The 20,263-nt window shown below is 49.6% G+C and overlaps 1 protein-coding gene across 1 annotated transcript in view; it reads right to left on the bottom strand.

The window, feature by feature from the left end:
• Positions 1 to 20,263, bottom strand: part of Dcps (decapping enzyme, scavenger) — a 37,409-nt gene that overhangs the window by 7,969 nt on the left and 9,177 nt on the right. The window contains exon 3 of the mRNA XM_003472667.5: positions 4,210 to 4,355. Within this exon, the coding sequence (XP_003472715.2) occupies positions 4,210 to 4,355 (146 nt within the window). The remainder of the gene's footprint in view (positions 1 to 4,209; positions 4,356 to 20,263) is intronic.

The following is a 20,263-nucleotide window of genomic DNA, read 5'->3' as shown; positions in this document are numbered from 1 at the left end:
TAAAAACAAACAACAAACAAACTTAAGGAAAGAAAAGGGATGGGATGCAGCTCGATGTGACGACAGTCAGGATTCAAGCTCCGCACTGGAAGACCAACTACAGCAGGAAAAGATAGAAAGCAGGTGAGAGCAAGGTGAGGGTGGGGACTCCTGCGGTTTAGATCTAAAATGTCCCCCCTGAGCCTCCCGCTGAAGGTGGGGCTTGGTCAGAGGGGCCGTGGCCAGGAAGGGTGCAGTCCTGCTCTGGACTACTCAGCTCTTCTCTCTGCTTTCTGGCTGCCGTGGGTTTCTCCGCCATGCCCTTCTGCCAGTTTCTGCTGCAACCATGAGCAAAATTAAATCCTCCATTTAAACTGTTGGCATCAGCCTTGAGTCCAGGAAAGTGACCAGGACAGAGGCCAAGTGATGGCCAAACAGGTAAGGACAGCAAGAACAACATTCCTTTTATTTTTTTTTTTAATTTTAACTTTTTGAGACAGGGTCTCACTATTAATAGTTCAGGCCAGCCTTGAGCTCACTAGGTGACCAGGCCGGCCTCAAACACGCAGCACTCCTCCTGCCTCAGCCTCCAGAGTACTCAGATGACACACCTGGCTATTTCTCCATTTTGCTGGAAGGAAAACGCAGGTACAAAGAAGCACATACAGCCTCACAGAACTCCAACCCTGGAAGCCTGGCTCCTGAGGCGGGCCCTGGGCCCCAGCATCATATCCCACCTCCTGGGCAGCCCCTGGGTGACTGGCAGGAACCTGCACCTACAGGAAGTCTTACTGCAAGAAGCCCAGAAGAGGAGGGGAGGGGAAGGGATCTGAAAGTCAGACCTGGGGCCTCAGCAGCCCCCAATAATAGAGGCCTGTGACACTTTTTAGAACACATCTGGCTGGAGGCTGCAGCGGTACGTGGCACTGCCGACACATTCAAGGCCCTTTCCTCCCGGACCACCCCGGGCACATCTCAAGCCTTCCCCATTCTCGGCTCGCCTGCCCACACCTCCCAGGCCTTCGCTTGGTGGCCTGCCTGTTCTTCAGGTCTACCTAGGTTTGTGTAATGGCAGTTCCACTTTGGAGCCCGTTCTGAGCTGGGAACAACTGCAGGCACGTGACAAATGATGCCTCTCAACACTGCCCACAGCCCCAGGAGCCAGGGCGTTCATCAGTTTCCGGTCAAGGAACCCTGGACTCCCAAGTTAAAGAAGGTACCACACTGCTCTTGCAGCATCAAAGCCAAACACTTGGCTCATGCTGAAGGCTGAGGAAGGATCACAAATACAGACTTAGCCGAAGAGCCCTGGAGGCTTCAGTTCCGGTTACCCAACTGCCCTGGGGGTTGGGGACTGAACCCAGGGCCTTGCACATATAAGGCTAGCGCTCTACCACCGAGCTATGCTCTAAGCCATTTTTCTTTTTTTTTGTCTTTTTCCTTTTTATTGGTACCGGGGATCGAACTCACGACTGCCTGCTTTCAAGGCAGGTGCTTAGTTGAGCCGTTTTTCTTTTCTCTTCTTTTCTTGTCTTTAAGAGATAGGATGAGAGAGCCTATCTCATTATGTAGTTCAGGCTGGCTTTAAACTCAGCCTCCTGAGTGTAGAATTACAGGCATGTGCCACCGTACCCAGCCCCCCGCTCTTTTTCTAACTTTATTTTGCGACAGTGTTTCACTAGGTCACCCAGTCTTGCATCTAGGTTGTGATCCTCCTGCCTCAGCTTCCAAAGCAGCTGGCATACAGGTATCTGCCACTGCACCCAATTCCACCCATTTTTTACTGAGGTTCCAGGTACCTCAAATCTGAGGTGCGGAAGAGCATCACGGGCTAACGACCTAAGTACTAGGGCCTGACAGAGTTTGAGGCTCAGTTTCCAAAAGGGCTGTTCTGAAGATTAAATAAGGTGATGCAAATGAAATGCCTGGCACAGGTCCTGGCACTTGGTGTTCTTGATACACCCCTAGCTGGACACGCTGTCTGCCCACAAATCCACCGCACTGTCCATGTCCCCATCCTGGTCACACTGGTTCGGAGCCATCCCACATTCCTCCCTCCTGCTCGGGATCAGCCAGTTCCGAATGCTTCCAGCCCAGGACGGCTCACCTCCTCACTGCTACTGAATCCTTCCCAGCTGTCTCCGCCTTGGTCCAGATCCATGCTGGTCTGCAGTGCTCCTGCCCCAGCTGATCCTACAAATCTGACCACATTACCCACGTGCTTAAAACGCGTAGGGGAGCATCACTGCCTAGAGCAATCGCTCTTGGGTCTGCTGCTTGTTCAAAACATAAATGCACACGTTAGCTCCACTCTGAGTGGCAAGACTGAAAAGACAGGGAATGGAACTTCCTGCTTTTATTTTGATTTCTCCTCCAGGCTGCCTAAGGATTAGCAGGGCTGGCTCCTCGGGTTTTCCTGCATCCTCATCCTGTGCCGGGTGGGTCACAGTGAACTCCATGCAACTTCCTGAAAGCATGCAGTGATTCAGCTCCCTACCCCTCTGGACTTGCTCAACTGTGAGGACATCAGTAAGGTTTCATTACTGCAGTGTAGCAGGCCCCAAAACACAGCAGATGTCCAATATAAATACAGTAACTTGTCAGTTAAACTATGTGCTTGTATACTTGCTACAGATATCCAAAAAGGAATGTGAAATGTCACTCATGTTAATCAGGAGCTGAAGCAGCAGTAGAGTTTCTGCTGTATTATTTCCAAGTGCAGCTGCGTAACAGTGCACAATAAAATGGATACAGTATACGCCGCCGGGCATGGTGGCATATGTCTATAATCTCCGCATTTAGGAGGCCGAGGCAGGAGAACTGCTGCAAGTTCAAAGCCAGCCTGGGATATGCAGTGAGACCCTGTCTCCAATATATTAGTGCTTCCTCTCTTGAATCCCAGCCCCTCAGAACATAAATCCTGGCAGATCTCTTTAGGACTGTGAACAGAGCACTCAGAAAACGGAATAAGTACTGGGACTTAAAGAAGGGGGGAAAAAAAAAACAGATCAAGGCAATTGAGCCAAAGAAATCTGGCGCAAATGCTGCACAGAGAGCGGGGGTTAACAAGCAGGCCGAGTCCCACCCTGCAGAACAGGGCTGTTGGCACACAGGCCCCAGAACAGCCTTCCCCAGGGCCTGCCAGCCTCCCGGCACACTTGGCCCTGCAGCACCCTCCCTTCTTCTGTATCAGAGAGGACAGATAGCGCAGGTTTTCCTGCGATCTGAGAGATACCACCACGGCAGCCTGAATCCTGGGGAGAGGAAGGGGAAGTGCTCAGAGAACAAGAGTGAGCAGCGATAATGAGGGAACCGGTGAGAGCCAGTGAGTGGGCAAGGAAGTGACTCATCGATCTGCATCCATCATATTTAACAGTAAGTGTACACATGGGGCCAATTCCAGGCAGAGGCTCCAGCTGGCACTGGGCCCAGGCCCCACGAGGCACCGGGATCTCCATGCTCAACAGCCCTGTGCCTGACTCAGCCAGGACCCTCTGCCCCTGCCTGCCAAACACAGCTGCTGCGGCTATGGACGAACGCACCAGCAGCATGCAGGGGCGGAGTCTCCCACTGAGACCCGGCCCTATGCACTGATCTGTGGCAGGCAAATCCCGGGATGAGGCTGGACTGGCTGGGCGTGGTGGTGCAGCCAGCACTACACAGCAAGACCTGGTACTACACAGTGAGACCAGGTCTCAAAAAACAAAAGAGGCTGGATCAAGGCGAGTCTACCCCAGTACCCAGTCTTTATTCTGAAACCATCAGGGGTACTACAGGGCTACAATTGTTCTTGGAACTCGTATCTCTTCTGAGGCCAGTGATACACTGCAGAGCAGATTCAAACTCTTCCTGAAGACTGGATGGCTCAGATTCCCCTGGTCGCTTTGGTGGCCCCACAAAAACCTCACAAGGAGCCCAAGATCAGAGTCAATTTCTCTCTCCAAGCAGCCTACCCTGACCGTGCCATATAAAACATCCACTCGCCGCCCCCAGGACTCTGCCCTGCAGACCCTGTCTACTTTCTGTGTGCTCACGCTGCCTAAGGTCTTTAGGTAACTAAGCATCGATCGTCCACACGAGGTGTCAGCTTCATGGGCACGGACCTGCTCTACTGACTTTTCTGGTACCTCCACAGTGCCCGGCAGCTGGGAAGACCCCACCAGCTGCTCTGTAGGAAGAGAAACCAGCCACGGGAACGACATTCCATGGCTGAGACCCACAGCCACTCACCTGAATGCTGAGGCTCTGGGACTCCAAGTAGGGCAAGGTAACCTTCCTGTAGTCCTCACCCGTCTCCCGGATCAGGTGGAGGTCCTGGTGCAGGTATTTCTGCAGGTGCTTCTCTGTGGCGGGGTATACTACAGTCGTCTTTACCTCTGCAACGACATGGCATGGCCTGTAACTGGAAAGCAGAAGCCACCCAAGCTATGACTCAGCCCCAGGCCAATCCTGAGAACACAAGGTTCACAGCCGGGGCCCTGGTCCTGGAACTCATTCCCCCACTGGCTTCCAGGCACGGACCAAAGGTCTCCAATATTCTCACCTGCAAGTTTCTAGCTACTGCCAGCTCTGGCCTCAGAGCCTGGAAGCACCCTGTTAAGGAGGAGCAGTGCAGGAGGCCACGGTAGACTCTGGGGCCAGGCGGTCTGAGTTCCAGTCCTAGCTCTGTCTGCTTACTGCTCACCCCAAGTGGGACCTTGGCTCAGTTGGGAATTTAGTCCAGTTATTCAACCTCTGTGTGCCCTGACTTACTCATCTGCCTGCTGAGGATAGTAACAGCTCTGATGTCATAATATTATGAAGATTAAGAGAGTTAATTACCTGTGCAGCACTTAGAATAATGCCTGGAACACAATAACACCGCATGAGAGCTGGCTGAATGACCTGAGTTGCCCAACTTTGCTTGACTCCAGGTCTTGCCAGATGACTGTGCTCCAGGGTGTCCTGTGCATGGCACCCACACCGCACCACTATTTTAGCACTATTCCTAGGCTTCACCTGGATGTGAGTAACAGCTCTCTGCAGCTGTGACAGCCATACAGCCTCCAGACATTACCGAACGTCCCAAGGGAGGCAGAATGGCCCCAGTAGAGAAAAGACATTTTAATCAGAAGGATTAAAATGCAGTTTCCTGAATAGATTCTGGGCTTGTTCTCTGGTCCAACACCATCTGCTTGTGGTTAAGTTCTTTCCTCTATGTTTAACAACATCTGGTACAACCAGTGTCATTACTGTAACATATATATATATATATATATATATATGTATGTATATATATATATATATAGAGAGAGAGAGAGAGAGAGAGAGCGAGCTTGAGCACACTTCACACAGAAACACAGGACAGGGCAAGAAAACGGCAAACTGGTGTTTCAAAATCAGTTGAGATGTTTGCCAAAAGACTCACGCGCCCCCTTCTGAATTCTTTCTTGGGGTTCGGCCCTGCTGCTCCAAGGATTTGCCCTAAGCTGGCCCAGCTAAGGGCCACCAGCCTATACTCTGGCATTTGGCCCAAGGATGTGCATGATTTTAATCCACTTTCACGTGCAAGCGAGGGTGGTAGTGGCTGGGGTCCAGCACTCATCCAGGATCCCACTGGCGACGTGGCAAAGGCGAGGCTGGAACGGAGGCCTCGTGACCCCGAAGCCTTTCCACATGGTGGCCTGCTTCCTGGCCATTCTCCTTCCAGGCCCCGCAGGGCTGTGCCAAGGTGACAGGCCAAGCGCGTGACTTCTGGTGAGCACCAAGTGTCCCGGTCGAGCTTCCCTGGGCCAAGGCAGCGTGATGAAACACAGCCGGGGTCTGGTGCGGCCGTGTGACTCCCTCCCTGCCCAGCGACCTCTCAGAGCGTGGCAGTGTTCTCCTCTGCTACTGGGAAGTCATAGAGGCTGCCTGTCACAGTTGTTGCTAGCATTAAATAAAACAGGGCATCTGGATCACGAGGGACAAAGGTCAACATGTTCTTGGGAATCCCTGGGCCGCCTCATACTCTGGGCAGCGCAAAAACTTGTCTCTTACTTTTTTATTCTTTTTTTTGTTTTTTTTTTTACTAGTAATTTCTTAGTGTATACTTTTTATTCTTTAGTGTCCTCTACTTCTCCAAAGTCACAGGCTCCTGGTCAGAGGTCAAGCACACTGAATTGCCAGAGGCAAAAAACTGCCCGGGACAGACTGAATGGTGCCAGCCTTAGCCGCAGAACCGTGCAAAATCCCAGCGGATCTGCAGTCTAACTTGTGTCTGAGAGTGGAGGCTCTGGAGCTAACCAGCCCGGGTACACAACCTCACTCTGTACTTACTAGCTGGGTAACTAGGGGCAAGCGGCCAGCAGTCTCAGTGCTTCACTCCCTCGTTTGTGTAACCCCGGGGTAACAGTCACAGCATCTGTCTCACAGGGCTGCTCTGGGAACTGAATGAGTTAGTGGGCGGGAGACATTTATTTCAAAAGCACCTCACACACAGAACAGTGCTCCATAAACACTCACAGTTTCTGTTATGCCTTCCCGCCTGCGTTGGGGGGGGGCACAAGGCAGGCAGTGGAACTCCCCAGAATAGGCAGCTGGAAACAAAGGTGGAGCTGACGCTGGAAAGCCTGCACCCTGGGCTCACAGCCGGGGGCTCCTTGGCTGACCCAAAGGCCTGCAAGCAAGCCCTGGTCTGCTCGGGCTTGCGAGGGACCTGCCCAGCCACCCAGGCTGCGGGAAAACAGGCATCTCACCAAATGCGCCCTCTCCTGCCCTCACCCTGGTCAGTGAGACAAACCGGAGGCCCTAGCTTCTCAGCTGCCCACCGCCTGCTGGCTTCCTTTCTCGAGCTGCCCTGCCAGTGCCCAGCTGGTGGATTCTCAGAGTGAGGCACTGCCCAGAGTCCCTCACTCTCAGCAGCCCAGCTTCTCTTGGACCCCACTGGGATCCCTGAGCACTGCCATTGGGGCTGAGGGCTCCCCTCCACAGTCTATGAGGCCGGAGACATCCTTCACCCACTCTCTGCCAACCCCCACATACCTGCCCAGGCATCAGCCACATACCCCACTCTGTACCTTGCTCTGGCTGCCAGCCAAACCCTCTGCGAGAAAAAGCTTGTCACATCCCTGCCACACTTGGGCAGGGGCAGCTCTGCCATACAGGCTCAGACGCCCCTGCTGAAGCACCCTCTGCCTTGTCACCCCCTGGCTGAGCTGTCCCTTGGGCCACCTGGCATGCGGCCCAGGATAACTGTCTGGCTCCCCCAGGGAAGGTTGGCTTCCAGGAAGAGGGGATGTGGTTTGTTTGTTTCTTTTACCATCTACCTAGCACCTGGACCTATCATCTGATAAACACTCAGCAAGTACCTGTTAGACAAATGGATAGACAAATCAGGAATTTTGTGGACTTTAAACACAGAAAGAGCATCTGTTCTCCGAACAGAGAATGAAACTTCTCTGATAAAAATCAATATATTGCCCAATGCTGCTTCTCCGTGGCAGCCCCAAAACAAACTCTGGTGTTTACTTAATGCAAGATTCCAATCTGCAGCTGAACTTTGGAAGGAGTTTGGTCAAGAGTCACACAAGTCATCGGCTAAAAAATATAGGGGGAACAGGTTCCACATCCACAGTGTGAAAGGATCTCCCCGGATTACTAACTACACAGGGAGAACAGCCTCTCCCCGGGGGGAGGGAGTTAACACTGCCCCTAATGCACAGCTTGGATCTAACCGCAAAGAAATATCAGAAAACCAAAATCCGGGGTAGCCTATAAAACGTGGCTTTTTAACTTCTAAAATGTCCAGGTCAGCCGCCTGTGGTGACAACGGCCTGGCCATCCCAGTACTTGTGAGGCTGAGGGGCAGGAATACTCGAGCCCACAAGTTTAAGGTTGGCCTGGCAACACAATGAAACCCCACCTCAAAAACAAACAAAGATGGCAAAGTTAAAGACAAAGGAAGGGCAGAGGATTGCACCAAACAACAAGAGACTCATTCAGCAGATGTGACTAAAAGGATTAGGTTAGATCCTGGTAGGGGAAAGGGGTGTCCTGTTTTAAAGATAGTGATGAAAAAACTGGCGTCGGCCTGTACACCACAAGCTACTGTTGTATAAATGTCAGCCTTTCTGAGATTGACAATTTCCTGAAACTGATTATGTTTACTCCTTTTTATAGCCATAATATCCATAAGGAAAACAGAAAAAGCAAATGTGACACAATGTTAACAGATAAAAGGGTTTTATAAGGCAATTCTTTATACTACTCTAATGACTTTTCTATAGGATTAAGAAATTTTTTTTCGGCCAGGTGAGATGGTACTGACCTATAATTTCAGTACTTTGGAGGCTGAGGCAGGAAGATTGCTGCAAGTTCAAAGCCAGCCTGGGTTACACAGTGAGTTCAAGGGCAATCCGAACTTCATACTGAGATCCTGTCCCCCAAAACAACTGCCCCCCCCCAATTTTTTTCCAGAATAAAAAACTAAAACGCAGTTGATGAACTGTGGCAAAGTGGCTGACAGATTTACCACCAAGCACTATGCTAAATCAAAACATATCTTAACTAATTTATTCTCATGATAAAGAGACTGAGTATTACAATGGATCCATTATACATGGGAGGAAACTGAGGCACAGGGCCTGCAGTGACTACTGAGGATCCATGGGCATCACGGCATCTGGTCTCAGCCCAGTAGATGAGGTCAGTAGGTGAGGCTGGCAGGTGGGGTCTGCCCTCCGGCAGAACCTGACCTGGCTGGGTTCTCTCTGCCCAGTGCTGTCTCAGCAAACTGACAGGCGGGAACCATCTGCTCAGTGTGGGCGACCCTGGGCAGCTCCTCTGCCTGAAACCTTCCTTTGTGGCCGGAGAAGCAACCAGGAATTCCCCGCCACACCCTGCTGGGGGCAGCCTTTAAAAAGCAGCTCGGGGACACTCAAATGCCTCCAAAGCACCCTGAATGTGCATTCCACATTACGAGAAGCTCTCTGACATGCCTGAAAAGCCCTCCTACTGCCATACTTTCTAAATTTTTGTTCGTATTTTATCTCAAGTTGTATTTGCAGAGATTTCGGAGTCAAATGAAGTATGTTTTACTTAAAAAGTCTTCTGCTCTTCCTTGCCACGAGCTCCAGCTCCTCAAAGGACCTGCTTTCAACTCTTCTAGGCCAGGCCATTTCATTCTGCCTTGCTTGGGCCATCCATAGTTCACAGCTCTATTTTTATATCTTGCTCTCCTGGACTTTTCAGTTTTACTCTGACTTCCTAATCACCCACCATGGAAGCTCAGCTTTTGGAATCGTCCACCAAGGGCACGTGCGTGCTCCAATGAACGTCCTGGCACACATGCTCCTCCTATGCGTCTGTTCACTGTAGCCGGGACGCAGGAATGCCACTCCCTACTGAAGAGCAGCGTTCTGTCATCATTCTCCCTTTGCAGCCTAATTTTTGGTATAGAGTTAGTAATTATGTTTTCACTTAATTAATTTCCTATCAATTTATCACAGATTCATCCCCCAGCCTACCTGCCTCTTTTTATAACCTCCCGACCTGTTAAGAGAAAAAAATAAAACGGAAAAGAAGCAGAAGAAGGAGAGGAAGAAGAAGAGGAGGAGGAGGAGGAAGAAAAGAAATAAAGAAAAAAGAGAGTTTTGTAGATAAAGAGAGGAAAGAGAGTTAAAGATAGGGGAGGGGAATGGGGAAAAAAAGAAGTAAGATATATCATGCACAGGTACAAATTCCCTAAGATGAATGTGATCACTGTAACTAAAATGTACCAATAAAATAAAAACTAACACATACACACACACACACACCCCACAAGAAAAAAACAGGAGACTCCACAGGCCCACAAACGAGGAATGTGTCTTCCCAGAGCTGCTGTCTCAAGCATAACATGACCATGCTGGGATTCCACACCCCTTTCTCGGGAACTCAATCTGCTGTTTTCTGGAAAAATGATCATCTTCTTTCAGGATCATTTCCTTATTTTGCTAAAACAGTGGTTTTCAAACTTGCAGTCTGGCATTATTATTGAAACTTAATTACTGAAATTTTTATTAGAAAAATCATGCCTGAAAAAAAAGCCATGTCAATAATTTCAAGCCTCTGAAATACTTTACTGAGGAGATCAGTGGGCAGGATTCAAAATTTTGCCATAACAAAGCATCTACCAATTGATGAATAGATAAAGAAAATGTGAGCTGGGGGTGGTGGTGCACTCCTTTAACCCTAGCAGTCCAGAGGCTGAGGCAGGAGGATCGTTGTGAGTTCAAAACCACCCTGGGCTACAAAGTGAGCTCAAGGCTAGCCTGAACTGCATAGCGCGACCCTGTCTCAAGAACACACACACACACACACACACACACAATCTACACAGTGGAATATTATTTAGCCAAAAGAAGAGATCCTATATTTTCAACAAATGGAACTAGAGGACATTAGAGTACACAAAATGCCCAGTGGCTCGCCTCTTGCTGCCTCTTTAACCTTGTTTTTTTCCCCTCCGAATGGATGTACTCTAAGATGTAAGAAGATCATCTCTGGGCATGGCAATTACACATAATTTGTAAAATTACCTTCGGGCATTCTCCAAGCTTTCTAAAACAATCACTAGTATAACAAAAATATATTAAAAATAACTCGGGCGTGGTAGTGCATACCTGTAATCGCAGCACTTGGGAGGCTGAGGCAGGATTGCCATGAGTTCACATAGAGAGGTTAAAGCCAGCCAGCCAGCCTGGAGTACATACCAAGACCCTGATTCAAAAAACCAAAACTATCCAACCAAAAACTATATCAAAAACAGAAAAATAAGCCACCCCTTAACACAGAGCCTCATGGAGGTTTAGCAATTTCCTCGAGATCACACAGTTTTTAAGTGGCAGAGCTAAGATCAGAACCTGGGTGACCTCATTCTCCCTCTCCTATCCACGGACCAACCTCTTCCAGGCCTTCTCCTGGGAAATCTTTCCTGCAGCCCTGCCAGACAGGAATAAGCTGGATGCTCCAAACCCTCCTGGGATAGGAACCGCTATCAAGAGACCCACAGGGCATAATATGCCAAGGAGGTCAGGGGCACCTTAGGGAGTTTGGGCATGGGCCAGAGTGGCTTGCCTTGCTGCCGAGCTTGCTCAGGAGTGCAGGGCAGGAGAGCTCTGGGCTGCAGGGCTGTCTGAGGACACCCCATTGGGGCACACTGGTCCCAGCTGACTGCTCACACAGAAACAATGGCTGTTTGACCTGTGATGTCCCCACCACAACGGCCACCAAGCGTGACAGCATGCAGTCATGAGACAAGAGGTAGAAGTTTCCAAAGAGGGGCAGTGGTGTTTCTAGCCCTTGTGGGCTCAGGTTGCAGCGGGCATGACATACTGATGCAGCCTGGCTGAGCAGTGTGGCCTTGCACACACACGTTCCTTCTCGCCACAGCTCAGACAGGCGGGCAGCTGAAGCCCTGGTTAGCACGGCTCTGTCTCGTCTGCCAAGACCCTAAAGATCGCCTGTAAGCTTTCTCCAATACATAAAGCCACCCCCTCCCCATTCCCAAGCTGGACACAAAAGCCCAACCACTCCTGGGGATAGGAGGGACAGCTTTCCAGAGAAAAGTGCGGAGCAGCTGCCTCCCACTCCCTGCCAAAGCGAGCTTAGCCAAAGCTCCAGGAAAACGCTGCAGCGCATGAAACACGAATGCAAACCACAGACAGTCTGCTCTCCTTCCCATACACATGTTCACACAGGACTGCTTTCCAGGCGGAGCCGCAGACTTCTGCAGGGTGAGGTCATCCCGTGGCTCCGTCTGTGGCTTTTGCGCTCCCTTCACTATGATGAGCCAGTTTCCACTTATTTGACCCAGATGTGCAGGCCCAGGGAAGAGGAGGGGAGAAGCGACAGCAGAAAGAATGTGCATTGCACGCGCAGCCCATCTCCCCTCGGTGAGAGCAGACACAGCCGGCTGGGGGTTTTGGGGAGCCCTGGAGACGCCGGCACCCCCCAGGAAAGCGGGCTGGGGGCAGCCGGGGTGGCTCTCAGGTCTGCTCTCCTAGCCTCCCCCATGCATCTCCCCTGGCTGGACAATCGCCACAGCCTGAGAGACCAGGCCAGAGGTCGAGGGGAGTCTGGCTCCCTCTAGTCGCAGGCCCGGGAAGGGTGCTCATTCCAGCGTCCCAGTGCTGCTGGGCTCATGGAGGCCTGAACAGCCCTTCGTGGAGGATAAACAGGGTGGAAGGGCGGGGCTGGATCTTGGCAGGAGCAGCTCCTCAGCACAGCGCTGACCGCTGAGAACCTGTCTCTGTGAAAGCACAGGGGGGCTGTCCATGACACTGGGAAGACGCTGACTTTAGCAGACCCTTGTGCTGAGGGGCTTCTCATCCAAATGCTCAGCATCTCCCTCCCCTCCCCTTACCCCTCAAGTCCAGGAGGCAGTGGACAGAGCACAATAACAGCAAAACCCCAGGATCTGCAGTCCCCAACTTGGTAATTCTGCATGCAGCCCCAGTGGCAGTGGTGCCTCAGGAGGGAAGTGCTGCTTTGGGGAGGTGGTGGGGCTCCGGGCACCCTGAAAAGTCCCTGTGAACTGAAGGAGGAGAGCTGACCCATAATGAGATTATGGAACTGCTCAAGGAGTCTTGGCCTTAGGGCTCTGTACCAGCTTTCCCACACTCAGGGAGAAACTATTTCGGGGCTGAGCCCACCAGACCACAGTGGGAGCCACTGGGAGGTGAGAGGTACACCCCGAAACACTGCTTCTCAACTCCTGTCCTAAGCCACATGGTGAGAGGCAGGAAAGGAGAAGACTGCCTCAGAGAACACGAAGCCAGGACTTGGGGACTCCAGGCCAACCCTCACTGCGAGGTACAACTGGGAGTGACACTGGTGGCAGATCGCCCCTGGAGCCAGCACCCCAAGAAGAGGTGGGCCTGGCTCTGGAACTCGGCCTCGGCCCGAGGATCTGAGCAAGCTGGCATGTCTGCTGATTCGAGCTGTGACACTGCCACACAGTCTTGGGACCGCGCCAGGGGATGGGGGAGGTGAGTGGACAAGAGAGAAACCAAGGCACAGAGAAAGAGAGACAGACAAGTCCGGTGGTAAGGGTGATAATTCAGCAGCCCAAATCTACCCATTTCTAAAAAGCCTCTGAATGCAACAGCTTCTCCTGTCTCCTGAAAGCCCAGTCTAAATGGAGAACTGCAGGCAATACCTCTGCTCTCAGTCAGATGGTGAGGGAAGCCAGGGCGCTCTGAGCTACGGCTGCGGGCAGGGCTGTGGACCAGATGCCAAGAGGAAGGGACTGAGACAGTCTAGGCTGAGAACGGGACTCAGACCACACTCTTTAGGGAAATCAATCACACACACGTGCTTAAATACTGCATTGTCAGCCAGGTGTGGTGGCACACATTTGTAATCCCAGCACTCAGGAGGCTGTGACAGGAGCATTGCTGCAAGTTCAAGGCCAGCGGTGTTAGACAGTGAGTTCAAGGCCAGCCTGGACTACATAGTAAAACCCTGTCTCAACATACACACAATCTATACACAGACACACACACACACACACACACACACACACACACACACACACACACCACACCTTGTTTCTCTGGTATGAGAAACTGAAGAGAAGATATTGGGAAATGGGAAGAAAATGTTTAAATAAGAAGGGGAATGGGGCCAGGTGCTTAGCTCCGTAGCCTAAGTGCTCGCCTGGCAAGTGCAAGGTCGTGAGTTCATTCCCAGTAACCAAAAAAAGAAGGGGAATGGTGGGGGGATGAAAGAAGAGACAAGGGACAAAGTGGATAGAAGGGAAAAAATGGGAAGAAAGTTTTTGCAAGTAAGGAGGGAGAAAGGGGTTGAAGGGAAGGAAGGGGAATGGGGAAAAAAGCAGAAAGATTTACAATGTACTGGTGCAAACTCCACATGAAGAATCATACGATGAATGTGATCATTATGTGTTATCTAAAATGTACCAGTTAAGAAAAGAAAAAAAGAACTGGGCTCAGAAGATGGCCATGGTGGTGCATTCACCAGCGCCTCTGAATGCTCCAGCTACTCCAGAGTAAGGCGGACGGGTCACAAGTCTTGAGTCCCTCTTGAGCAACTCAGCAAGACCCTGTCTCAAACTAAAACTTACAGAGCGCTGAGGATGTGGCTCAGGGCATCTGGGTCCAATCCCCAGCACCTTGAGGGTAAGCAGGGCAGAAAAAATGAAAACAAAAACTGACTTGGGTGGCAGGGACTTTCCCACCCCACAATCACCCTGCTTTCATTACTGTGCCACCCTGTGCCCCGGAAGGAGAGGGTAGAAGAGGTAACAATCAATGACACCACTCCTGTGGGCTCAGCGCCATGGCCAAGGCTGGCGGATGCTTGTCCACTCTGCAGCTCTGTCCATCCTGTCCACACCCCGGGCGCACCCTGTCCCTCTCTGCCTGACATCACCACGACCAACCCATCTGGGGTGCTGTACAAGGGCCTCCCCTGCATGTGCCAGCTCCGGCTCAGGCAGCCACAGCACTGTACTTAGGGGACATCTCCTAGAAGCCCATCACGAGGGGAGGCCGAGTTCCCAGAGCTGGCCCCCAAGTGGCCACCAGATAGGTTCCCCCTGACCAGGGGCTTTCAGTGGCCCCGAGCCAGGCCATTTTTGCTTCTTTGTTGTTGCTGAGGGATTTGTTTTATTTTGTTGTTTTTCGTGACTGGGTTTCATTGTATAGTTCTGCCCCTGAACTAAGTAACCCAGGCTGGCCTTAAACTTGTAATAATCCTCTTGCCTCAGCCTCCCAAGTGCTAGGATTGTAGGTGTACCCCACCATGCCTGGCTTTGCTTCTTTCTTTTATTGAGTGAGAAGTCAACACTCTAAAAACCGTCCACACATCCATGCATCACAGGACTCTGTTCTTCAGTAATTTCCAAGCCTAGCCCACAACCCTCTTCACTGAGGTCCACACTGTTAAGCGCTGCGCCCCTACCCTCCTGCTCCAATGACCCACACATACGCATGCACCCTTCTTACATACAGGTGGGACAACCCTTTACAGATCCCGGGAGCAGTCACAACAGTCTCCTGTCTCCCCTCTCCTTTACGACAACCACGCTGTGGCCCACAGCATGTGTACATCATCTCGCCAGGCCCTACGCAGGTTCCTTAGGAAATTTTCCTTTTTACTTCTGCTACCACAAATGACCCTGCAACGAACATTCTCCTGGTTCTTTATGTACGTGTGTGAGCTCCTGGCTAAGTGGGATTATCTGAACGTGGAAACTTAGCCAAAGGAGCAGCACCTCACATGGGGACGTGGCCAGGACCACCGAGTCTACTTCCTGCCCACGCCCACTGTGCCCGTGACTTAGGGAGAGGGGAGGACCCGTCTGTCTGGGATGGCTCTGGCCACGCACGTCCTTGATGCAGTGACTCTGCCACACACACAGAGCCACATGGACGTGTGGAAAGCACTCAACTCTGCTGACCAGGGCCCCTCCATCCATCAATGCAACTGAGTAAAAGGCGTACGGATGGGAGTGACGCCATAATGGTGACAAGAACAAGGGTGAGAAGGGAGCAATGGCTGCAGCTGGCTTCTCAAAGTTCGGAAGAAGAGGAAAACAGAGCATGAACGGAGGGGGCAATGCTGGAGGAGGCTGCGTCCGGCGGAACCCGTGGTCTGTGCAGAGGGCATTGCTCTTGTCACTGCGCCGTGGAGGGAAGTGGGTTCTGAGTACCCGCCACAGGGGACAGGAAGAGAAGCAAAGCTGAAAATTGGGTTCACTTAAGGGCAACACAACGGTAGCACTGACTGGTGCCATCCACTCTCATGTTCCACGCAGGTGAAAACTGCCTCGGAAAATATTAACACAACGGACTGAGCGGGGGCTGAGAAACTTCCCTGTGAAGGTGGTAAATGTAGGCTCTGCAGCCCAGAAGGGCTCTCGCTCTGGCTGTTCTTCTGTTCGAGGTCGGGGCTGGTGCCCTGAAAATGCCAAAGCTCTAGAAGCAAGGCCTGTCAGCCGATAAGCCCTACTACTCTCCATGCAACACCGGAGCACCTATCCAGGACCGGGCCACAACCCTGGACCAACCCTGCACTGGCTCACCGGCATCTGCCTGCTGTCTCCTCTATAAATACGAAGTGAAACACTGTGTGTGAATCACCGAACACCAAGGGAAAACCAGCAGCCTGAGAAAGAATGACCAGAGCTCAGAGGCGGATCATCTGAGGATCGAATGACAATTTTTAAAATAATCCTAGGCTGGCTGAGTGGCAGAGCACTTGCCTAGCAGGCACAAGCCTCAGGTTCAATCCTTAGCACCACGTACACTGCACACACACACACATGCACACATGACTGTACTAATGTGTCAGGAACTCCACTCAATTTGGCCTCTAAAAGAACCAGCTGCTCTAAGAATGAAATAACTGAGGGGTTTACTAGGGACTGAAGACAAACTACTTGGCTATAGAAAAACAAGCCACAAATGAAGCCAGATGTGGGGCCTGCAGCCCCAGCACCCGGGAAGCATGCCTGAGTCCAGCAGTTCAAGACCAGGTAGGAAATAGTACAGTCTCATCTCACAAAGAGTTCAAAAGGCCTAGCGATGGAGCTCAGTGTGAAAGTCCTGGGTTCAACCTCTACAGAAAGAAAGAAAAAAAAATGTAGAAAAAAATCAAAGCAACAGAGATGTGCTAGGATTTGGGGAGGCTAACAAAGAACAGGACTCCCAGGAGTGAGGTGTTCTCCATGGCAGAGCTGCCGGACGCTGTGGGAGGCCCAGAACTGACACCCAGCACTACACATGGGGGATGACAGACAAAGAAAGAGGTGATCCAAAAAATAATTTTTAAAAATATTCACAGCAAATGTAACTAGACAAATGAATAAAAAGCACAAAACAAAAAAACCAACTGGACCTAAACACAGCCTTACAAAATTTGTGCAAACCAAAGATCAAAAGAACATTCTATATGCTTCCAAAGGTAACAAAGGCAAAACAGACAAAAGGGGGCCAGGATAGAGCTCAGTGACATCAGTGCCTGCTTGGCAAGATCATGAGTTCAATTCCTGATACAAAAAAAAAAAAAAAAAAAAAAAAATTGAGGAATCTTCCTGCAGCAATAAAATATTCTAGGGGCTGGGGATTTAGCTCAGCAGCATAAGCGCCTGCCTTGCAAGCAGGCAGTCATGAGTTTGATCCCCGGTACCAATAAAAAGGAAAAAGACAAAATAAAATAAAATAAAATAAAATAAAATATTCTATACAAAAAAACAAAAGCCAGAGCCGCGCATGGTGGCAAACGCCTTTAATCCTGGCACTTGGGAAGTGGAGGCAGGAGGATCTTTGCAAATTCAAGACCAGCCTGGGCTACAAAGTGAGCTCAAGGCCAGCCTGAACTGCAGAGCAAAACTCTGTCTCAAAAAGACACACACAAACACACACAAACAGATAAAAAGTCAAACTCATGTTACCCACAGATAACTGAGATACAGACTGACACCAGTTATCTTATTAGAAACAGTGGGTGCTTGAAGTCTATAGATCAAAGTCTTTAACGTTTTGAAAGAAAATAAATTCTGTATTCAATTAAACCATCAATCAAAAAATGACAACAAACTGAAGGATTTAAAACGTTTACCTCCTGCTGCTTCTTTCTGAGGAATTAATAGTGTGCTTCAGTTAATTAAGAATACCACAGGAATGGGACTCAGAATCTTGAGAACAGTAAATCTAACCCAGCAAAGCTGTGAGTTTTACAGCATGGTTATAGATTAGAGAAGCAGGAAAGAGCTTTCTGCAAATGATGGCAGTACAAGGAGAAAGGAAAGAAGGAGAGAGATCATGCAATGCAGGATCAAACCAAGTGGCTGGGTGATTTCAAGAGAAGAGAATAAAGTTACACTATTTTTTGTTTCTATCTTGTTTCCTTTTTTGGGCACTGGGAATCAAACTCAGGACCTTGTGCTTGCTAGGCAGAAGTTGTGCTGCTAAGCTATATCCTCAGCCAGGTACGTTATTTTTTAAATTACAACAACAACAACAAAAAAGAGCTAACTAAAAACTCCATGAAAAAATATGAAACACAGACCAGGCATGGTAATGTATGTCTGTAATTCCAGCACCGGGGAGGCTGAGACAGGAGGACTGCTGTGAGTTCAAGGCCAGCCGGTGCTTCAAAGTGAGTTCAGTGTCAGCCTGAACTGCATAGCACAACCCTATCTCAAAAAGACAAGGCATGGGCTGGGGTATTAGCTAAGCAGTATAAGCACTTGCCTGGCAAGTGCGAGGTCATGAGTTCAATCCCCAGTACCAAAAAAAAAAAAAAAAAAAAGACAAAACAAAAAATCAAATATGAAACAACTGGATAAGCCAGCTCATCTTCCCCTTGAGTCAGCAGAAGCCATGCTGGGTCTGGGAGGAGTACAACAAACAGCCAATTCACCCTTCTTGTGAGCCAACCACTTTTGAGCTGAGAATCCAAAACACTGCATCACTCCCTCCCCCAGGCAATTGGCTGATGCAGAAGACAGGCTGAGATGATAGCAACTGAGGTTCAAAAACCGCTGAATGCTTGTATTGTTTGACTGACTTTGTAAGCCTAAAGGCCAGTAGTCTGAGCGTCTATTAAAAGAACAACAGTATGCAATATACCAACTACTGGGAATTTCCTTATGTCTTGATTTTGAAAACCAGTATTGTTTTCACTGGTTTGTTCTGATTGTTTTGTTTTATTCAATGTTGTTTTGATTGGTTTTATTCTGTTTTGTTTTATTTGATTTTACTATGTCTGATGGTATGGACAGCTATTTAAAGATAACGATACAACATGGTAGCCATTGTTGATTTCCTATAATCTTGTTTTGAAGGTCTGTACCACTTTCAGTGTTTTGTTTTAATTTGCTTTATTTTGTTAAGTTTCTCTTTAAAATAAAATTTAAAAAATGAAACTAAAAAGCAGCATGATTTGGAAGAATTGTTGGAATGGACAAAAAGAGACCCTATTCAATCTGATCACTGCAAGCACTGTTCTTTCGAGTGGCCCATTAATAATACACATGGCAGATGGACAAGGAAGTAAAATCCCTGTACGCCACTGAACCATGTACCAAATGTGACTATGCCACAAGAATTTTATTTAATGGTTTTCAACTATAAATCAACTTACCGGCAAAACTTCATGGCTAAAGAAAAGGCCATCCACGATACGTGAAACATAAGGATGGTGAGAAGCCAAGGGCAATGAAGGACAAGCTGGGAGCGGAGACAAACCTATAACACCCAGAAAAAGGACTATAGATTCTAGATATCTACAATTCCAAAGACAATACAAAAATAAATATTAACGTCAAAAACTGAGTAGCCATGGTGGTGGCACACACCTGTAATCCCAGCAATTCAGGAGGCAGAGACAGAAAGATCAAAAGTTTGAGGCTAGCCCAAGAAACTTAGTGTGCCACCAAATACAAACAAGGAGCTGGAGACATAGCTCAGCAGCGCAGTGCCTGCCTGGTAAGCGTGAGGTCATGAGTTCAATGCCTGGTACCAAAAAACCCCCAAACAAACAAAACCCAAAAAAGACAAATTCTTAGATGGGGCGTGATGGCACATGTCTGTAACCCCAGCACTTGGGAGGCTGAGGCAGAAGGATTGAGTTTGAGCCCAGCCTGTACTACAAAGTGAGATCAAGGCCAGTCTAAACTGCACAGTGAAACCCTGACTCAAAAACCCAAAGAAGAAGAAAATGCAAAAGAAGGAGGGGGGAGGCTTTGCAGGGACCCTGCTCCGTACTCCTTGGTTTCAGTTCCCAGGCGCAAAAACAAAACAAACAAACAAAATGGGAATAGAGGGGAAAAAGGGAGGCCAGGAGAGAGAAGGAAGGTACTTGCATTTTTTAATCAAGGAAGAGTTACATAAGCATATTAAGAGTTAAGTGTGTAGAAAAGAAAACACCAGCTGCATGAAGCCCAGGAACATTAATAGCAGCGGTTTTGGGAAGCAAGGTCTGAGAGGGTAGCTCGGGAGGGCGGTCCCCCTGACACGAGTCTTCGGTGCTGTTCTGGGTGATATGACTGTGCCATTACACAGGACCTCGATAAGTGGCCGAGCACTGCCCTGAGACTGTTGCCCAGTAGGTCCACATCCTGTACTTGACAAAGCTCATAAAGCAATTCTGATGAACAGTGCCAATTAAGTGCCTCAGTGCCAACTATTTACACTTTTCTTTTTTTGGTTTGAGACAGGGTCTTGCTATGTAGTCCAGGCTGGCCCTGAACCTGTGTCTATCCTCCTGTCTCAGTCTCCCGCGTGTTGGGCTTATCACACTCGCCACCATGCCG

This window comes from Cavia porcellus, unplaced genomic scaffold (genome assembly GCF_034190915.1).
Source record: "Cavia porcellus strain 051 isolate PalLab524CR breed Dunkin Hartley unplaced genomic scaffold, mCavPor4.1 scaffold_9, whole genome shotgun sequence".
In the NCBI taxonomy this organism is placed as follows: Eukaryota; Metazoa; Chordata; class Mammalia; order Rodentia; family Caviidae; genus Cavia; species Cavia porcellus.
This window is presented reverse-complemented; position numbering and strand designations above follow the sequence as displayed.